At 35.6% G+C, this 21,379-nt stretch overlaps 1 protein-coding gene across 4 annotated transcripts in view; it reads right to left on the reverse strand.

Annotated features, from left to right (window-relative positions):
- Nucleotides 1–21,379, reverse strand: part of OMA1 (OMA1 zinc metallopeptidase) — a 91,424-nt gene that overhangs the window by 24,215 nt on the left and 45,830 nt on the right. For 3 of the 4 annotated variants that reach the window (XM_082688121.1, XM_082688123.1, XM_082688122.1), the window contains one exon: nucleotides 3,169–3,318. The exons of the other annotated variant lie outside the window; for it this stretch is intronic. In XM_082688121.1, the coding sequence (XP_082544247.1) occupies nucleotides 3,169–3,318 (150 nt within the window). The remainder of the gene's footprint in view (nucleotides 1–3,168; nucleotides 3,319–21,379) is intronic. 4 annotated transcript variants of the gene reach the window in all.

Genomic DNA, 21,379 nt, shown 5'->3' on the forward strand with positions numbered 1-21,379 from the left:
ATGTGGGGCTCGATCCCAGGACTCTGGGATCATGACCTGAGCCGAAGGCAGAGGCTTTAATCCACTGATCCACCCAGGTGCCCCAGTATTCATTGTTTTTGCACCACACCCAGTGTTCCATGCAATCCGTGCCCTCCCTAATACCCACCACCTGGTTCCCCCAACCTCCCACCCCCCACCCCTTCAAAACCCTCAGGTTGTTTTTCAGAGTCCATAGTCTCTCACAGTTCACCTCCCCTTCCAATTTCCCTCAACTCCCTTCTGCTCTCCATCTCCCCATGTCCTCCATGTTGTTAAAATGTCTATACTGCCTAGAGCAATCTATACTTTTAATGCCATTCCAATCAAAACTCCACCGGTATTTTTCAAAGAGCTGGAGCAAATAATCCAAAAATTTGTATGGAATCAGAAGAGACCCCGAATCGCTAAGGAAATACTGAAAAACAAAAATAAAACTGGAAGCATCACGTTACCTGATTTCAAGCTTTACTACAAAGCTGTGATCCCCAAGACAGCATGGTACTGGCATAAAAACAGACACATAGACCAGTGGAACAGAGTAGAGAGCCCAGATATGGACCCTCAACTCTATGGTCAAATGATCTTCGACAAAACAGGAAAAAAGGCAGTCTCTTCAATAAATGGTGCTGGGAAAACTGGACAGCTATATGTAGAAGAATGAAACTCAACCATTCTGTTACACTGTACACAAAGATAAACTCGAAATGGATAAAAGACCTCAGCGTGAGACAGGAATCCATCAGAATCCTAGAGCGGAACATAGGCAGTAACCTCTTCGGTATCAGCCACAGCAACTTCTTTCAAGATATGTCTCCAAAGGCAAAGGAAACAAAAGCAAAAATGAACTTTTGGGACTTCATCAAGATCAAAAGCTTCTGCACAGCAAAGGAAACAGTCAACAAAACAAAGAGGCAACCCACGGAATGGGAGAAGATATTTGCAAATGACAGTACAGACAAAAGGTTGATATCCAGGATCTATAAAGAACTCAAACTCAACACACACAAAACAGATAATCATATCAAAAAATGGGAAGAAGATATGAACAGACTCTTCTCCAATGAAGACATACACATGGCTATCAGACTCATGAAAAAATGTTCATCATCACTAGCCATCAGGGAGATTCAAATTAAAACCACATTGAGATACCACCTTACACCAGTTAGAATGGCCAAAATTAGCAAGACAGGAAACAACGTGTTGGAGGGGATGTGGAGAAAGGGGAACCCTCTTACACTGCTGGTGGGAAAGCAAGTTGGTGCAGCCACTTTGGAGAACAGCGTGGAGATTCCTCAAGAAATTAAAAATAGAGCTTCCCTATGACCCTGCAATTGCACTACTGGGTATTTACCCTAAAGATACAGATGTAGTAAAAAAAAAAAAGGGCCATTTGTACCCCAATGATTATAGCAGCAATGGCCACGGTCGCCAAGCTGTGGAAAGAACCAAGATGCCCTTCAACGGATGAATGGATAAGGAAGATGTGGTCCATATACACTATGGAGTATTATGCCTCCATCAGAAAGTCTGAATACCCAACTTTTGTAGCAACATGGATGGGACTGGAAGAGATTAGGCTGAGTGAAATAAGTCAAGCAGAGTCAATTATCATATGGTTTCACTTATTTGTGGAGTATCAACAAATATTGATCACATAAATGAATCAATGAATCTTGTGATTGCTTCCCATTCCAAACTAGATGCCAGTTATTATTCCTTCAAGTTGCATACCACCACATTTCTACTTTTCTTATGGTAAATCATATTCCCTATTGTATTAAGAATCAATTTCTATCTTATCTTAGTATGAAAGTATCAAGAATCATGTCTTATGTCTCTTTGTATCCCCTCTACTTACTAGCATCATTTCTTTCTTATAAAAGAAACCCAGTATTTCTTGACTGAATTTGAAATCATACTGAAAGTCCTGGATCTCTTTTTATCCTTTAGCAAACAGACCAATACCAATTCTTAAATTCCTAAAGTATATTCTGCTTTTATAACCAACCAGCAAATTTAATTCAAGAGGAGAGATGTAGCCTGGCTTAGAGATGCCTGACATCCATTTTGTACTGATGTTGTAACTACAGAAAACATTTTAAATGATGTTAAGTCAAAAGATTTTTCAGAAGACAGTGAAAACTACTTGTGAGAAAGCTGCTTCAAACTTGATCCATTCAGGAATTCTACCAAAAAAGAACGAACACCACAGAGCACATTTCTTATAAACAAATAAGCAAAAAGCAAACTAATACAAAAAGATTTTTTTCTAAGAAAACAAATTCCAGCATCACTATCAAAACAAACAAGCATAATTAATTAAGCCAAACACAGTTCATTAACTGGTATTTTTTTTTTGAAAGATTTTATTTATTTATTTGACAGGCAGATATCACAAGTAGGCAAAGAGGCAGGCAGAGAGAGAGAGCACAGAGGAAGCAGGCTCCCAGCTGAACAGAAAGCTGATACGATATGGGGGCTCAATCCCAGGACCCTGGGATCATGACCTGAGCCAAAGCAGAGGCTTTAACCCACTCAGTCACACAGGCACCCCATCAACTGGTATTTTTAACCACCTTTTTAACAAAACTGAAATCACCAAGACTAAATTATGATCAATATGTTGAAAAATACATACTTTGAGTTTTAGACTTTCACCAAATCAGTTAAAATTAAAAGGTATGATTCTAAAAAGGTTAAACTTTCACCATCAAGAAAGGTAAACTGAACAGGAATTTATTTCCCAAGACTTATGTACAAGCAGGACTTTTATTTTTCAGTCAAATTCTATGAAAACCGATAATCCATAATTATAGTGATCAAAATTTCTGATAGGCTAGACTAAAACTCTCTAAGCACAAGAAGTAACTACATTAAAAATAAATGAGGGGCGCCTGGGTGGCTCAGTGGGTTAAAGCCTCTGTCTTTGGCTCAGGTCATGATCCCAGGGTCCTGGGATCGAGCCCCACATTGGGCTCTCTGCTCAGCCGGGAGCCTGCTTCCTCCTCTCTCTCTCTCTGTCTGCCTCTCTGCCTACTTGTGATCTCTGTCTGTCAAATAAATAAATAAATAATCCTTAAAAATGAATAAATAAATAAATGATACAGTAAAAACAATGTCTTGCCTTATACAGCGTTAGCTCACCTGAGGTATGAGTCTATCCAAGTGCTCAGCTCGATTTCCATGAGAAGGGTGTGTGGATAACCATTCTGGCAACTTGGGATGGCCCTGGAGACTATCTGCAAATTCCATCTGCTGCCAAAACACTGAACTGGCTCTGACGTCCACACAAGCCTAAAACCAGAATTAATTTTTTAAAAATGTTATGAGAACATTTTTAAAAATTTATATCATTATGTTTTAAAGATATTTTCTATCATTATTTGCAAATGACCTATCTGATAAAGGGCTAGTGCCCAAAGTAGAAAAAGAACTCATAAAACTCAGTATTCAAAAAACAAATAATCCAATTAAAAATGGGCAGAAGACATGAACAGAGATTTATTTCATCAAAGAACACACACAAATGGCCAAAAGACACACGAAAAGATGTTCATCATCACATCATCAGGGAAATGCAAATCAAAACCACAATGAGATACCACCTTACACCTGTCAGAATGGATAAAATAAAAAACAAAAGAAACAACAGGTAATGGCAAGGATCTGGAGAAAAAGGAACACTCGTGCACCGCTGATGGGAATGCAATATGGTGCAGCCACTGTGGAAAATAGTATGGAGGTTCTTCAAAGAATTAAAATTAGAACTACCCTGCAATCCTGCAATCACACTACTGGGTACTTACCCAAAAGATAGAAGAACCCTAATTCAAATGGATATATGCCCCCTATAATTATAGCAGCACTACTTATAACAGCCAAAATAGGGAAGCACCCCAAGTGTCCAATGATCAACAAATGAATAAAGAAGATGTGGTATAATACACACACACACACACACACACACACACACACACACACACACACAGGAATATTACTGAGCCATCAAAAAGAATCTTGCCATTTGCAGTGACATAGATGGAGCTAGACAGCATAATGCTAAGCAAAATAAATCAGAGAAAGACAAATACCATGTGATTTCACTCATGTGCAATTTAAGAAACAAAACAAACAAGCAAAGGTAAAAAAATAAGAGAAAGACAAAGCAAGAAACAGACTCTTAACTACAGAGAATAAACTGATGATTACTAGGGGGGAGGAGAATGAGGGGAAGGGTGAAATAAGTGGTGGGAATTAAGGAGTTCATTTATCATGATGAGCACTGGGTGTTGCATGGAACTGCTGAATCACTAAATTATAACCTGAAAAAATATAACTCTGTATGTTAACTGTAATAAAAATAAAAACAAATAAAACAAAGCAAGTGAAAAGGTAGCAAGAAACAAACAAAAATAAAAATGACTGCAATGAAAAAATTTTTTCTAGCATTTTAATAAAAGTAGAATGTGCTCATTACTTTAAAAAAAAAAAAACTCATACAACATGGTATTAGAGAAGCCAAAGCTATTCCTGTACAATATTTACAGTAATCGCACTCCCAGAGATAACCCACTATTTTCAATATGACAGGTATTAAGAACATGTATTGAGGGCAAAAATCTTCCACACAAATTAATATTTTGTTTTCATAAAAATAAGGATTTATAATCTCATCTATTATTAAACTGCATTATAGAAATTTTATTCTTAATCTATACCACTAGAATAATTAAAAGACTTCAACGTAAAGAAATGAAATTATATTTTTTGTTATATTTTTAATGTGCCTATCAATTTTCCTAGTTTTCCTCAGTGTGTGTGCTAAAGAACATATTTAAGTTATTCAAAATATTTATAAACGTTTAACTTTTTTAACAAATAAGATATACATGTCTTGTATATTTGTGCATAATAAGTATATGTGTATAGATAAGTATATGTGTATACACATATACTTATCTATACAAAGAACAATTCTGGAAGGCAATTTAAGAAAATGTTAATAGTAGTAGCTACCCTAAGAGTATAAGTAGGGTGTTTGATGATGGAGAAAGAGCAGGACTTTTATTTCTGAATTATATGAAGTATATTACTTTTATAATATAATTATTTCCAAATCCTATGTAGGGTGATTCAGTAAATATTATAATAAGCCTGTTCAATTTATTGACATTTCCAATATTTTCTGTAAGCAGTGATTGGCTAAAGTGATATTTCCCAACTAGTTTACTTTTGATTATGACAATTAAGAAAAAACTCACACTGTACTGTAAAATGTGCTATTAAAAAGAATTAATATGCTTTTAGCCTTAAAACAGTGAGATTGTGACACACAAAAAGGCAAATACACAATATCATGCGGATCTAGTCAACATCCATGCCACTGTTTTTTTTTTTTATTTTTATTTTTTTTTAAGATTTTATTTATTTATTTGACAGAGAGGCAGGCAGAGAGAGAGGAGGAAGCAGGCTCCCTGCTGAGCAGAGAGCCCAATGTGGGGCTCAATCCAGGACCCTGAGATCATGACCCGAGCCGAAGGCAGCGGCTTAACCCACTGAGCCACCCAGGCGTCCCGCCACTCTGTTTTTAACAAACACCATCAAAGTATTTTCAAATGCTGGGAAAATGAAAAGAAAAAATAATTTTAAATCCAAGTAGACTTTATTCAGTGTTCAAAACAATACGATTGTTTTTATCATGGTAAAATAAATAAAAATTTTGCCATCTTAACCCTTTTTAAGTGTACAGTTCACAGGTATTAAATACACTCACACTGATGTGCAGCCACCACCATGAACCATCCGTATAGCTCATTTTGTATACAGCTCTTAAATAATTCCCCCTTCTCCTCTCACCCCCATCCTGGATGACTACCATTACAAACTCTGTCATTATGATTCTAACTATTCTAAGTACTTGATACAAATGAAATCATACACTATTTGTCTTCTTGTGACTGCCTTACTTCACTTAGCTTCCATGTCCTCAAGGTTCATCCAGTATTAGAGCATACTGCGGAATTTCTTTCCTTTTTAATATTGAACAGTATCTTGTATGTCTATACCACATTTTGCTTATCCATTCATTGGTCAAGGGACACTTGGGTTGCTTTCACATTTTAGCTTCTGTGAATAATGCTGCTATGAACACGGGTATACAAATAAATACCTTTTTGAAGACATTTTCAATATGTTGAGGAATATATCTGGAAGAGGAGCTGCTGGATTGTATGGTCGTTGAATTTAAATTTTTTTGTGAAACTACCACATCATTTTCACAGTGGCTTACCATTTTACATTCTCACCAACAATGTACAAGTGTTCCAATTTCTTCACATTTTCACCTTTGTTAATTTCCATTCTTGTGACAGTAGCTATCCTAATGAGTATGAGGTAATATCTCATTATAGTTTTCATTTGCATTATCTAATGATCAGTGATGTTGAGAATATTTTTCTGTGCTTAGTGGCATTGACATATCTTCTTTGGAGACCTGTCTATTCAAGTTCTTCGTCCATTCTGCAATCAGATCTTTTGTATTATTGTTAGGTTTTAAAAATCCTCTGTATTCTGGATATTAATTGCTTATCAGATATATGATTAGCAAATGTTTTCTACCAGTCTGTGGGTTGTCTTTTTACTGTGATGGTGTCTTTTGATGCAAAAACTTTTTTTTTTTTTAATTTTCATGAAGTTCATTTGCCTAATTTTTTCTTTTGCTACCTGTCTCTTTGGTGTCATATCCAAGGTATCACGACCAAATCCAATGTTATGAAGTTTTGATCCTGTATATTTTTTCTAGGAGTCTTACTATTTTAGGTTTTACACTTAGGTTCCTGATTCATTATCAATTATTTTTTGTATACAGTATTATGTAAGGGTCCAATTTCATTCTTTCTCTGGATATCCAGTTTTCCAGCATCATTTATTGAAAAGACTGTCCTTTGCCCAGTTTCCATCCTTAACAAAAAACTCATTTCTGGGCTATTTTATTCCATTGGTCTATGTCTTTCATGTCAATACCACAGTTTTGATTACTGTAGCTGCGTAGCAAGTTTTGAAATCTGAAGTGTGAGCCCTCCAGTTTTATTCTTTCTCAAGACTGTTTTGGCTACTCGGGTCGTTTAACACTGCATATGAATTTTAGATTTAGTTTTCTTATTTCTACAAAAATGCAAGCAAAAAAAAGCTCTGGGATTCTGACAAGTACTGTAAGGAATCTGTAGATTATTTTGGGCACTACTGACATTTTTAAAATATTAAGTTTTCCAGCAAATGAACATAGGATCTTCCTATTTCTTTCTCTTGTTTTAGCAATGAATTTTTAGTTATCACTGTGTCTTTCACCTCCTTGATTAATTACTAAATCTTTTATTCTTGCTGAGGTTATTGTAAATGGAGTTGTTTTTAATAATTTCCTTTTCAGATTGTTCATTGTTCGTGTACAGAAATGAATTTTTGAGTGTTGACACTGTATCCTGATACTTTGCAAATTAACTTACTAAGTTCAAACCGCCTTTTTTGCAGTCTTTACAGTTTCTTACATATACGATCATATCATCTGCCAACAAAGATAATTTTACTGCTACCTTTCCAATGTGGATAACTCTTACTTCTTTTCTTGGTCTAACTACAAACTTCCAGTATTATGTTGAACAGAAGTGAAAGTGGACATCCTCAACTTCCAGTATTATGTTGAACAGAAGTGAAAGTGGACATCCTCGCCTTGTCCCTGAACTTATACAAAAAGCTTTCAGTCTTTTACCACTGAGTAGTATGTTTGTTGTGAGTCTTTCATATGTGGCTTTTATTATGTTGATGTAGCTTCCTTTCATTCTTATTTTGTTGAGTGTTTTAATCATGAAAGGTGTTAAATATTCTCAAAAAATTTTTTACATCAATTAAAATGATCATGTGGGGTTTTTTCCCTTCCTTTTGTTAGATGTGGCATATTACCTTGATCAAGTTTTATATGCTCAACCATGCTTGCATTCTAGAAATAAAGCTCTCTTGATTATGGTGCATATCCTTTTAGAATGCTACTGAATTCTGTTGCTAGTATTTTGTTGGGGACTTCTACATCAATGTTTTTAAGGAATACTGGTCTATAGTTTGCTTGGAGTATCTTTGTCTTTGTATCAGGATGATGCTAACTTCAGAGAATGAGTTAGGAAGTATTCCTTCCTCTTCAATCTTTTGGGAAAGTTTGAGAACTGTTATTAGTTCATCTTTACATGGTTGGTAGAATCTACCAGGGATGCTATCAGACTTTATTCTTAGATTCTGATTACTGACTCAATCTTGTTATTTAGTCATGGGTCTATTCAAATTTTCTATTTCTTCACGATTTAGTATTGGTAAGGTTTTTGTATTTCTAGGAAATTGTCCATTTCATCTAGATTATCCAATGTTTGGCATGCAATTTTCATAGTACCTTCTTATAATCCTTTTATTTCTTTAGAATCATAAGTAAGCTCTGCACTTTCATTTCTGATTTCAGGTAATTTGAATTTTCTTTACTTTTTCCTTTTTCAGCTAGCTCAAGTTTTGGAAATTTTGTTGATCTTTTAAAAGAACAAATTTTGATCTTAATGATTCTCTCTAATGGTTTTTCTGTTCTCTATCTCTGCTCTAATCTTTACTATTTCCTTCATTTTATTAGCTTTGGGTATAGTTCTTTTTCTAATCCGTTAATTTGTAAATTAGGGTGTACATCTGAAATCTTTCTTGTTTTTTAATCTAAGCATTTATAGCTATAAATTTTATACTCAGCACTGATTTCACTGCATCTCATAACTTTCTGTATCTTGTTTTTATTTTCATTCATTTCTAAAGGTTTTTTTTATTAAATTCCTTCTAATTTCTTCTTCAATCCATTGGTTATTTAAAATTATTCTGTTTTGGAACACACAGCTGGCTCAGTCAGAAGAGCATGAGACCCTTGATCTTGGGGCTGTAGGTTTGAACTCCACATTAGGTGTAGAGATCACTTAAAAAAACAAAAATCTTTTAAAATTTTTAAAAATATATCCACAGTTTTGTGAATTTTCCAGTTTTATTTTTGTTACTTATTTCTAACTTCATCCCACTGTGGTCAGAGAAGATACACTGAATGATATATATCTTAATCTATGAGAATTTGTGACCTAATGTATGGCCTATCCTGGAAAATGTCCCATATGCCCTTGAGAAGAATGTGTACATTCTGTTGTTTTGGAATAGAAAATTCTATAGGTTCTCTTAGATCTAGTTGGTTTACTGCATTAAGTACTTTATTTCTTTATATTCTATCTGGTTGTGCTATCCATTATTCTGGGTAAAGCTACTAAAGTCTCCAACTATTATTACAGAACTATCTATTTCCTCCATCAGTCCTGTCAGTTTTTGCTTCATGTATATCTGTAGTATGCAATTAAGTACACAAATTTTTGTAAATGTTATATCTTCTTGTTGTTTCAAACCTTTTTTGCTACATAATACCATTCTTTATCTCTTGTAATCTTTCTTTTTTTTTCACCCCCACGATGCAAAAGCATTTTATTTTATATTTTTTAATTTTTTATTTTCTATAAACATATATTTTTATCCCCAGGGGTACAGGTCTGTGAATCACCAGGTTTACACACTTCACAGCACTCACCAAAGCATATACCCTCCCCAATGTCCATAATCCCACCCCCTTCTCCTAACCCCCCTCCCCCCAGCAACCCTCAGTTTGTGAGATTAAGAGTCACTTATGGTTTGTCTCCAGTATATATACACAATGGAATACTATGCAGCCATCAAAAGAAATGAAATCTTGCCATTTGCGACAACATGGATGGAACTGGAGCGTATCATGCTTAGCGAAATAAGTCAAGCAGAGAAAGACAACTATCATATGATCTTGTAATCTTTCTTAATAAAAGTCTATTTTGTCTGATATTAGTATAGCCACTCCTATTGTCTTTTGGTTACTATTTGCATGGAATATCTTTTTCCATCCTATAATGCTCAACCTGCTTATGTCCTTGGGTCTCAGATTAGTCTATTATAGACAGCATATAGTTGAATCATGTATTTTTATCCATTCTAGCAATCTCTGTCTCTTGACTGAAAGTTAATCCATTTATATTTAAAGTGATGAATGATAAAGAGGGACTTACTTCTATGAATGTGCTAATTGTTTTCTCTATGTCTGCTATCCTTTTTGCCCTCATTTGCTACATTATCGTCTTCTCTGTTTAGTTGATTTTTTGTAGTGAAACATTTAAATTCCTTTCTCATTTCCTTGTGTGCATATTCTACAGCTATCTTCTCTTTAATTACCATGGAGATTACATTTAACAACCTAAGTTTATACACTCTACTTAGAATTTATACCAGTTCAACTTCAGCAACATATAAAAACTCTGCTCTTTCACGGCTCTGTCTCCATTCTCTTCAGTCTCTAATGTAACAAAATTACATCTTTATATATTATATAAACAAAATAATAACAATAATAAGTAATTCTTTTAAAAGCATTAGTCCTCTGAATTACACAGAAAACAAGATTTGGAATTATAAACTAACCTTACAGTAACACTAGCTTTTATACTAATAACTTTTTTTCTTTAAAGGTATTTCCTTTAAAGGTATACATTCAAAGGCATTTTAAAATTGTACAGAAACAAAAAAGTATAGTTACAAACAACTGTTATAATAATAGTAGCTTTTGAAAATGTCCACATATTTACCTTTACTAAGATATTTATTTCTCCAAAAAGCTTTGAGTTACTTTTTTATATCCATTCTTCTTACCAATGGGACTCCCTTGAGCATCTTTTGCAGGGCAGTTCTGGTGGTCATGAATTCCTTCAACTTTCATTTAACTGACAATGTCTTAACTTCTCCCTCACTTTTGAAAAACAGTTTTTCTGGACACAGGATTCTTAGTGACAGCTTTATTCTTTTATAGCACTTTGGATATAACAAACACTGTCTTCTGGACCACAAAGTTTCTGATGAGAAATCTGCTGATAATCTTAGTGCAGATACCTTGAATGTGATGATTCACTTCTCTCTTGCTACTTCAGGATTTGCTCTATGTCTTTGGCTTTTTGAAGTTTTATTATAACATATAACCCCTGGGTTCATCTTTCTTGAAGTTCACTGAGCTTCTTGGACATTTATATTTATGTATTTCATCAAATTAGGGAAGTTTTCAGCCATTATTTCTTTTTTTAAATTAACATATAATGTATTGTTTGTTTCAGGGGTACAGTTCTGTGGAATCAACAGTCTTACACAATTCACAACACTCACTATATCACATACCCTTCCCAATGTCCATCACCCAGCCATCCTATCCCTCCCACCTCCCTCCTTTCCAGCAACCTCAGTTTGTTTCCTGAGATTAAGAATCTCTTATAAATTGTTTCCCTCCCTGGTCCCATCTTGTTTCATTTTTTCCCTCCCTTCCCCCCAAAACCCCTGCTCTGCCTCTCAAAGTCATCATATCAGAGAGATCATATGATAATTTTATTTCTCTGATTGACTTATTTCGCTTAGCATAATACCCTCTAGTTCCATCCACGTCATTGCAAATGGCAAATTTTTTTTTTTTTGATGGCTGCTTATATATATATATCACATCTTCTTTATGCCTTTAACTGTTGATGGACATCTAACAGCCATTATTTCTTGAAATCTTCTCTCTGCCCCTTCTCTCCTCTCCTTCTGGGACTCCCACATTGCATATGTTGGTCCTCTTGATCACATCTCCCAGGTCTCTTAAATCTATCTTTTCTGTTCCTCAGCTTTGGTAATTTCCACTGTCCTACCTTCAGGTTCCCTGATTCTTTCTTCTGCCTGTTAAATCTCCCTTTGAATCTGCCCATATTTTCGTTGTATTTATCAGCTCCAAAATTTCTTGTTAGTTTTTTTGGGGGGTGTCTAGCTGTATACTGATATTTTCACTTTGTTCATAATCACTTTCTTGACTTACACTTTCCTTTAGTTCTTTAATCATCTTTAAGACAATTGTTTTAAAGTCATTGTCTAGTATGTCTGCCATTAGATATTCTTAAGAGACAGTTTCTGCTAATTTAATTTTTTTTCTATGAATAGGCCATACTTTCCAGTTTCTTATATGCCTGTCCTTTTTAGTGAACAGTGGACATTTGAATTTAATAATGAAACTCTGGATATCAGATTCTACCCCTTCAACAGAGTCTGCCATTTTTGTTATTGTTTTGTTATTGTTCTTTTCCTTCTTTTTCTTTTTCCTACCGCTATCTCTGTGCCTAGGGTTAGCCTGGGATATAAATATAATGTCTCTTTGGGATTTTTCTGAGCATGCACAGTCATTTTCTAATTTTCCCCAAATATGCAGTTGTTTTCGAAAGTCCTAGTCTTCAGTATCTGGCTCCCCTCACCAAAAAAGTGGAAAAAAAAAAATGAAGTGGGTAGTTGGTGGGAGAGGAATGTTACCAGATGTTTAGGCGCAGGGCCTGCTAAAATGAGGAGCAGTACAAAACAATGGCTGCCCACCTATATGCACCTGAAGATCAAAAGCCACATTCAGTGACTAGAGCACAGATCACTGATACTTGAAGGACAGGGACCTTTTCCTTACCCTGGCTCTGGCAAGCTGTGTACATGCTGCTCCAGAAACCTGTGCACTGCCATGTGACACAGGTAAGATAGGTGGCAGGTAAGGTTGTAAGAGGTGAAACTGACCAAACGTAGGCACAATTCATTGTCCAGTATTCCCCTGGAAGGTACAAGCCTTAAACAGATGCCAAAATAGATACAATCAGACAGACTCTGTTGGTTTAATTGTAGTCTATCTGGGGAAACAAATCCCTAGTGTTTCCTACTCCACCATCAGAACTGCAACATAATTCTTTAAGACCTCTAAATACACTAAATTTAAAAGAATCCAAAGTATTTTACCTTATTGTACATATATAGACAGATATGTGTACATATTTATAAATAGGAATATATATTTAATATAAAAATAAATATGTGACCCATTTAAGATAAAAATAAATATAGATATATGTATATCTATATATGTGTAAAATACATATGTAACATGTGTGAGCTTGTGTGTGTGTGTGTGTCCACACATAAGTAGTTATTTGATACTGAATTCTAAAAACACAAAAATATGTCCTTCAACAGCAGGTCAACATATTCATAATAATATAAATACAAGATGAGACAAGCAAACAAGATATTCCTCTAAGAGAATTCATAAAAATACAAGTTGAAACAGTTACTACATTTTAAAAAGCACAGCCCATATAGTAGCTCAAAACAAAACAAAACAAAACAACCCCTGAAAACTAAGATTTTTGAAAACTAAGATTTTTGAAAACTAAGATAAACATTTCAAGAGACATTACAAATCCAGGAATTATCTACTATGAGGTATTCTGTTACACATACCAAAACAATATCCAAAATTTTTTCACACTAAAAGTGTTAATCAGGGGCAATGGGCGGCTCAGTCCATTAAGCATCCAACTCTTGACTGTGGCTCAGGTCATGATCTCAGAGTCATGAGATCAAACCCTGCATTGGGCTCTATACTGAACACGGAGCCCACTTAAGATTCTCTCTCTCCCTCCCCCTCTGCCCCTCCCCTCTACTTGCATGCTCTCTCTCTAAAACAAAAATAAAAATGATAATTAAAAGTAAAATAAAGTACCTCCCTCTTCTTAAAAAACACAAAGGCAATCTTTAAAGCAATATTTTATATTCAGAAATAAAAGAAAATAATTATCCCACAGACTGAAAAACATTCCCAACTTAAAAGTATTCCAAAAGGACTGACGATATCTGCTTTAATAGTAAGATAAAGATACTGAAGTGTGTCTGTATTTCCAAAACCAAATTCAAAGAACCACTAATGTGAGATAACTTTGTTTTCAAAAGGGGTATTTTACTTATATTTTTCTAGTTTGTGAAAAATAAGTGATGGGATATCAGTAAGATACAGGAATAAGAAGCAATGGACCCTTCTTCCCAACACAAACACACTGATTTAACAATATACACACAAATTCTCTTTCTGAGAGATCCAGAAACTAGCTTAGAGGCTCCTGTACCTTAGACAACTGTGAATCACACACATCAAAGCCAGTAGGAAGATTTGGGACAGCCTCTTGCCATAATCCCTACCCTACCCTAGCTTCTCCCTAGTGAGGGAAAGAACTGGATGATGTATCCAATATTCCAACTTTTCCAGGGCTGCCCAAGAAACTGGCTTCTGTCTTGTCTCAAAGCATTGATGAAATGTAGCACATGGTAGGCCTGGAGGCCAGTGAGAATAAGGATAGCAGTCTCAACTAGCACACAAACAACTGCAATAGCCCCTCCCTCCAACAAAGAGTGAGTGGCAAAATTCCCCAGCTCTGAGCTTCTCCTCCCTGGGGAGGAAAGAAAGTGAACCATATATTTAATGTTCCAACATTTCTGGGAGTTGCCTGAGAAAATGCCTACAATTCACCTATCACAGAGCAATGATGGGATCTGGTGTACTTTATTTATTTATATGAGGGGCAGAAGAGAGAATCTTAAGCAGACTCCACACCCAGCAGAAAGCCCAATATAGGGCTTGATCTCACCACCCTGAAATAATGACCCGAGCCAAATTCAAGAGTTGGAAGTTCAGCCCACTGAGCCACCCAGGCTCCCCAAGGACCTGGCATACCTGAGATGTCTAGGTTCCACTAAGAACAAAGATGGGGTTGGATTGGCACAAAGGTTTGAGAGGGCCACAAAATCTCTGGCTGGGCTAATTGGTTAGGATCCTCTCCTGTGGAAGGCCAGTTCACAAAGCCTGGAAAAGCTGGCTGTTTTTTTTTTCTAATGTAAAGATACCAACTCCGGGTCAAGGAAAATGAACAGCCAGGGAAATATATACTACAGGAAAAACTTAAATCTTCAGAAAGTGATGCTAATGAAACATGTATGTAATTTACCGGAGAGAGTCAAAGTAACCCTCATAAAGATAGTCCCCCAGGTCAAAAGAAATACATAAACAAAGGTGAGAATAACAGAGATAGAAATATTAAAAAATGCCAAACAGAAATCTTAGAAATGAAAAATAAATGCACTGAAAAAATTTGCTACTATAAGAATTCAACAGCAGACTTAGACCCAGTGAACTCAAAGACAAGTCACAGGAAATTATCCAGAAAAGTAAAAAATAAAAAAAATAAATAAAAATAAAAGCATGAAGGAAACTTAAGCATTTATAGAACACCATCCAATAGACCAATATATGCATTATGGAAGTCCCAGAGAAGGAAAGAGAGAGAAAAGAGCACAAAGTTTACTCAGAGAAGTAACAGCTGAAAATTTTCCACTACTGGGGAAGAAAAGGATATCCAGATCCAGGAAACCCAGAGACAAACTGTGAAAGATGAACTCAAAGATATCAATTACATAGACACATTATAAGCAATTTTTAAAAGTCAAAGACAAAGAATTTGGGGGGGAAAAAAAGAAAGAAAAGTAAATCAGTATATACAAGGGCACTTCCACAAGTCTTCCCAGCAGACTCCTTGAGGGCCAGATGGGAGTGGGACATTATATTCAAAGTGCTGAAAAAAAAATTGTCGACCAAAACTGTCCTTCCAAGAATGAAGGACACAGACTTTCTCAAACAAAATCTAAGGGATTTCATTGCCACTAGAACTGCCTTACAAGAAACATTAAAAGAACTCTTCAAAATAAACAGCAATACAAAAGCACTGAAAGTATAAAACTCACTGGTAAAGGTAAATATATAGACAAATACAGAATACTGTAATAATGTAATAGTAGCAGATAAATTATTTTAATTCTAGTTCAGTCAGTAGTATTAAAAATAACTATAAGAATGTTAGTGAATATACAATATAAAAATATGTAAACTGTGAAATCAATAACATAAAGTATAAAATTTTGTATATAACTGAAGTTAAATTATTATTGGCTTAAAATAGACTATTATAACTACAAAACATTTTCATAAGTTCCATAGTAACCACAAAGAAAGTATCCATATAAGATATACAAAATAAAAAGGAATCAAAGCACGTCAATACAAAAAAAAATCAACAAAATACAGTGATGGCACCAGAAGGAAAGGACTAAAGAACTGTAATACAAAGAGAAAACAATTAAAATAGCAACAGTAAGTTCTTTCCCTATCAATTTCTTGAAATGTAAATGCATTATACTCCTCACTCAAAAGACAAAGAGTTTCTGAAAGAATGAAAAAATAACATCCCACTATATGCAGTCTACCAAGACTTATTTAAAGGACACTGATAGTTGGAAAGTGAAGGGCTAGGAAAAAAAATATTCTATGCAAATCTGTAACCAAGAGAGCAGGGGTGACTATACATAAGTCAGACAAAACACAATTTAAGACAAAATCTGTCACAAAAGCAAAGGGACATTATATAATGATAAAAGGATCAATAAACATGGAAGATATAATTATTACAAATATATATGCACCAGCATCACAGTGAACATTGGTAGAACCGAAAGGTGAAACAGACAACAATATAATATGGGAGACTGCAAGGCCCTACTTTAAATAATGCACAGAACTTCCAAACAGAAAAATCAAGATGGAAACAGCAGACTTTAACACTATATGCCAAATTGATCTAATAGACATCTACAAAACATTCCAATCAACATAAGAAGAATACTCATTTTCTCAAGCACACATGGAACATTCTTCAGGACAGATCACGTTAGGTCACAAAACACATAGCTTTTCCAGCCAGAGTGAAGTGAAACTAGAATCCAATAGCTGAAGGAAAACTGAGTATTTCCAAGTATGTGCAAATTAAACAACATACTCCCCAAAACCAACGGATAAAATTAGAAATGAAAAGGTAAATTACAAAATGTTTTATGACAAACAAAAACAAAAATATAACATATTAAAACTTACACAATGCAACAAAAGCATTATTAGAAAGGAAGTTTATAGCAATAAATGTCTACATTAAAAAAGATCTCAAATAAACAACACAGCTTTACACCTCAAGGAACTATAAAAAAGAACAAAGTATAAAGTTAGCAGAAGGAAGAAAATAATGAAGATTATAGCAGAAATTAACAAAATAGAGAATAGAAAAGCAACAGGAAAAGAAATCAATGAAGTAATAAAAACTGACTTTTGAAAGGAGAAATTAACAAACCTTTAGCTAGACTAAGAAAAAATGAGAAAAGAAAATCAGAAATTAAAGAGGAGACATTACAACTAAAGTCACAGAAATAAGCAGGATCATAAGGATCACTACGTATTTGTAACTACAAATAGTTACATGTCCCAAAATCGGAAATCTAGAAGAAATGGACAAACCCTAGAAACACACAATTTACTGAGACCAAATCATGAAGAAACAGAAAAATGTGACAAGATCTAAAACAAGAAAGAAGACTGAATCAAGAGTAAAACACCTACTGAAAAAGAAAAGCCCAGAATTCACAAATGAGTTCTACAAGACATTTAAAGAAGAGTTAGAGTGGACATCCTTGTCGTGTTCCTGATCTCAAAGGGAAGGCTGTCAGTTTTTCCCCATTGAGGATGATATTCACTGTGGGGTTTTCACAGACAGATTTTATGAAGTTGAAGAATGTTCCCTTTATCCCTATACTTTGAATCGTTTTAATCAGGAACAGATGCTTATCTTGTCAAATGCTTTTTCTACATCAACTGAGAAGACCATGTGGTTCTTCTCTCTTCTCTTACTGATTTCTTCTATCATACTGATTCATTTGCAAATGTTGTGCCATCCTTGCATCCCATGGATAAATCCCATCTTGTCATAGTGGATAATCTTGTTAATGTACTGTTGGATCCTATTAGCTAGGAACTTGTTGAGAATCTTGGCATCTGTATTCATCAGGGATATTGGTATGAAATTCTCCTTTTGGGTGGGGTCTTTGCCTGGTCTGGGGATAAGGGTAATACTGGCTTCATAAAAAGTGTCTGGAAGTTTTCCTTCTGTTTCTATTTTTTGAAACAGCTTCAGGAAAATAGGTACTATTTCTTCTTTGAATGTTTGGTAGAATTCTCCAGGGAATCCGTCAGGTCCTGGCTCTTGTTTTTTGGGAGGTTTTTGACTGGGTATTTACCGCAAAGATACAGATGCAGTGAAAAGGGACACCTGTACCCCAATGTTCATAGCAGCAATGGCCACAGTCACCAAACTATAGAAAGAACCAAGATGCCCTTCAACAGACGAATGGATAAAAAAGATAGGGTCCATATATACAATGGAGTATTATGCCTCCATCAGAAAGGATGAATACCCAACTTTTGTATCAACATGGACAGGACTGGAAGAGATTATGCTGAGTGAAATAAGTCAAGCAGAGTAAATTATCATATGGTTTCACTAACTTGCGGAGCATAAGAAATGACGCGGAGGACCTTGGGAGATGGAGAGGAGAAGTGAGTTGGGGGAAATCGGAGGGGGAGACAAGCCATGAGAGACTGTAGACTCTGAGAAACAAACTGAGGTTTTTGGAGGGGGGTAGGGTTTGAGTGAGCCTTTTTGTGGTGGTATTATGGAGGGCACATACTGCATGGAGCACTGGGTGTGGTGCATAAACAATGAATTTTTTAATGCTGAAAAAAATAAAATTAAACTAAATTTTAAAAATTAAGAAATAAAGAAGAATTAACACCAATTTTTGTCAAATTCACACAAAAGAGATGACAAGGAGGGAACACTTCCAAGATCATTTTGCAAAATCAGCATTATCCCAATACCAAAGCCAAAGACACTAAAAAAACTATACACCCAATATCCTGATAAACACAGATTCAAAACTCCTTAACAAAATACTAGAAAACTAAACCCAATAGCACATTGAAATAATTGTACAACAGGGGGAGTGGGGGAAAATGGCAGAGTAGAAGATCCTAAGATTATCTCCTGCCATGGATTAATCAAGGCGACAACTACAGGTATTGCAACTCACTATGAAAATGACCTGAAGATTGGCAGAACAGATTTTCACAGTCAAAATCATAAAAGGAAGGCTACAACAAGAAGTGAAGGAGGGACACAGACACTGTAGGGAACCAAACCTCTGGCACAGCAACCAGTAAAGTGGAGAAACAATAACAAGTACGGAAGAGGAAGGGTATTAGGCCTAACACTGGGCACTTCCAGGCCTAAGGACCCGAACTGAAAAGACAAATCTCCACAATATCTAGCTTTGAAAATAAATGAGAATGTGTGGACTTCAGGAGATGCATTTATTAACACACCAAAAACCTACCTTCTTCACTCTTCAAGACTATAAAAAAATAGCTACTGTATTTCCTAAATATAAGTTTAATGCTTCCTGTCACTACCCAGTATGTATGTGTGTGTGTATAATTTGTTCTATATAACTTCTTACATAATACCTATTATATAAAACACACACACACATATATATGATTTTTAACTTACATGTACATCTAATAAATACAGAGGAGAAGTAAAAAAAAAAAAAAATGAATGAAAGAAGAAACAAAGAAAATCAATGAGGCTTAACTCTAAGGGAGCCAGAACGCTACAGGAAAACAAGTCTCTGTCTTTAAAAGCCTAGTGCACTATATCATTCGGTCAGAGACCCAGCACAGAAGCATGAATTTAAAAAGTCTTTGTTATACATGAAGATTTATTGTCTAATTTTAGGACGTATGCCAGAGAGGCAGGAATCTGCAGATTTCTCTGGGAAGAGAAGTTATGACAGGCTCCATTCTTCTTGCCTTCCTTTAGCCTAGCTAGCAGGATGCTTGTAGGAGCCAGTTCTGACACTCTGCATCACCTTGCTAGCACCATTTGCCCCACTGCAGCATTCCCCTCCACCCATCCCAGCAGGCACCCCTCCAAAGCAACAGGTCAGGAGCAGTGCTCCTCTAAACTGACTCCTGTCTCGGGGAGGGTAGAAGCAAATGTAACCCTCCAGCATGCCTACAGTATCTCCAGCTAGGTTCCTCAGCCAGCTATGCCATTAGCAAGCCCTGCCCTGTCCAGGGCAATCACAGCAGAAAGCTAGGTTAAGGGCTGGCCTTATCCACCAGCATGCCCATGGTGACAACAGCCAACCCTCAGCCAGCTGCGCCAGGGGCAAGCCATGCTCACTGGTGTGTTCACAGTAGTTTCAGCCAGTCATTGCTGACAGGCAGGCTTTAAAGGCCAGCTCCAGCCACCAAGACATCCTCAGCACCCAAAACCAAGCCACAACAGGAGAGTGCATTCAGCTCACACAGGTGACACCCATGGACCATCTGGTTCTGGCAACCAGAGGAACTGAGCTACTGGGCACTACATGACACCTTTCACATTACACTACTACTTTTAAGACCAAGAGACATATCAGACATAGTTAATACACAGAAACAAACAAAGAGAGTCAGACAAAATGAAAAGACAGAGGAATATGTTCCAAACAAAAGAACAAAGCAAAACCCCAGAAAAAAAGCTACACGAAATGGAAATAAGTAATCTTATATGATACAGTTCAAAGTAATGGTGATAAAGATATTCACCACACTTAAGAGAAAAATGGATAAATTCAGTGAGAACTTCAATAAAGAAATAGAAAATATACAGATAAAGATAATATAAATATATTTATAAATAAATATGATATATGTATATTAAATATTTAAAAATATAAAGAGCCAATCAGAGCTGAAGCATACAATAACTGAAATGAAAAATACACCAGAGGGGATCCAAAGCAGATCAGAGGATGCAGAAGAACACATCAGAGATCTAGAATACTGAGTAATGGAAAGCAACCATGCTGAACAGGGGAAAGAAAAAAAATTAAAAATGAAGATATGGCACAAATATAGACACATAGACCAATGAAAAATAATAGAAAGTCCAGAAATAAACCCATGTTTATATGGTCAATTAATCTGTAACAAAGGAGGAAAAAATATACAATGGAGAAAATATAGTCTCTTCAATAAATGATGCTGAGAAAACTGGATGACAAGATGCAAAAGAACGAAACTAGACCACTCTCTAATACCATACACAAAAGTAAACTCAAATGGATTAACGACCCAAGTGTGAGACCTGAAAACATAACAATCCTAGAAGAGGACACAGGCGGTGATTTAACATTGGCCACAGCAATATTTTTCTAGATATGTCTCCTAAGGCAAGGGAAACAAAAGCAAAAATAGACTGTTGGGACTACCTTAAAACAGAGCGCTTTTATACAGAGAAGGAAACCATCGACAAAACAAAAACTCAACCTACTAAATGAGAGAAAATATTTACAAATGATACACCTGATAAGGGGTTAATAGCCAAAATATATAAAGAACTTACATAACTCAACACCAAAA

The sequence above is a fragment of the Mustela nivalis genome (assembly GCF_964662115.1).
Source record: "Mustela nivalis genome assembly, chromosome: 10".
NCBI classification, from domain to species: Eukaryota; Metazoa; Chordata; class Mammalia; order Carnivora; family Mustelidae; genus Mustela; species Mustela nivalis.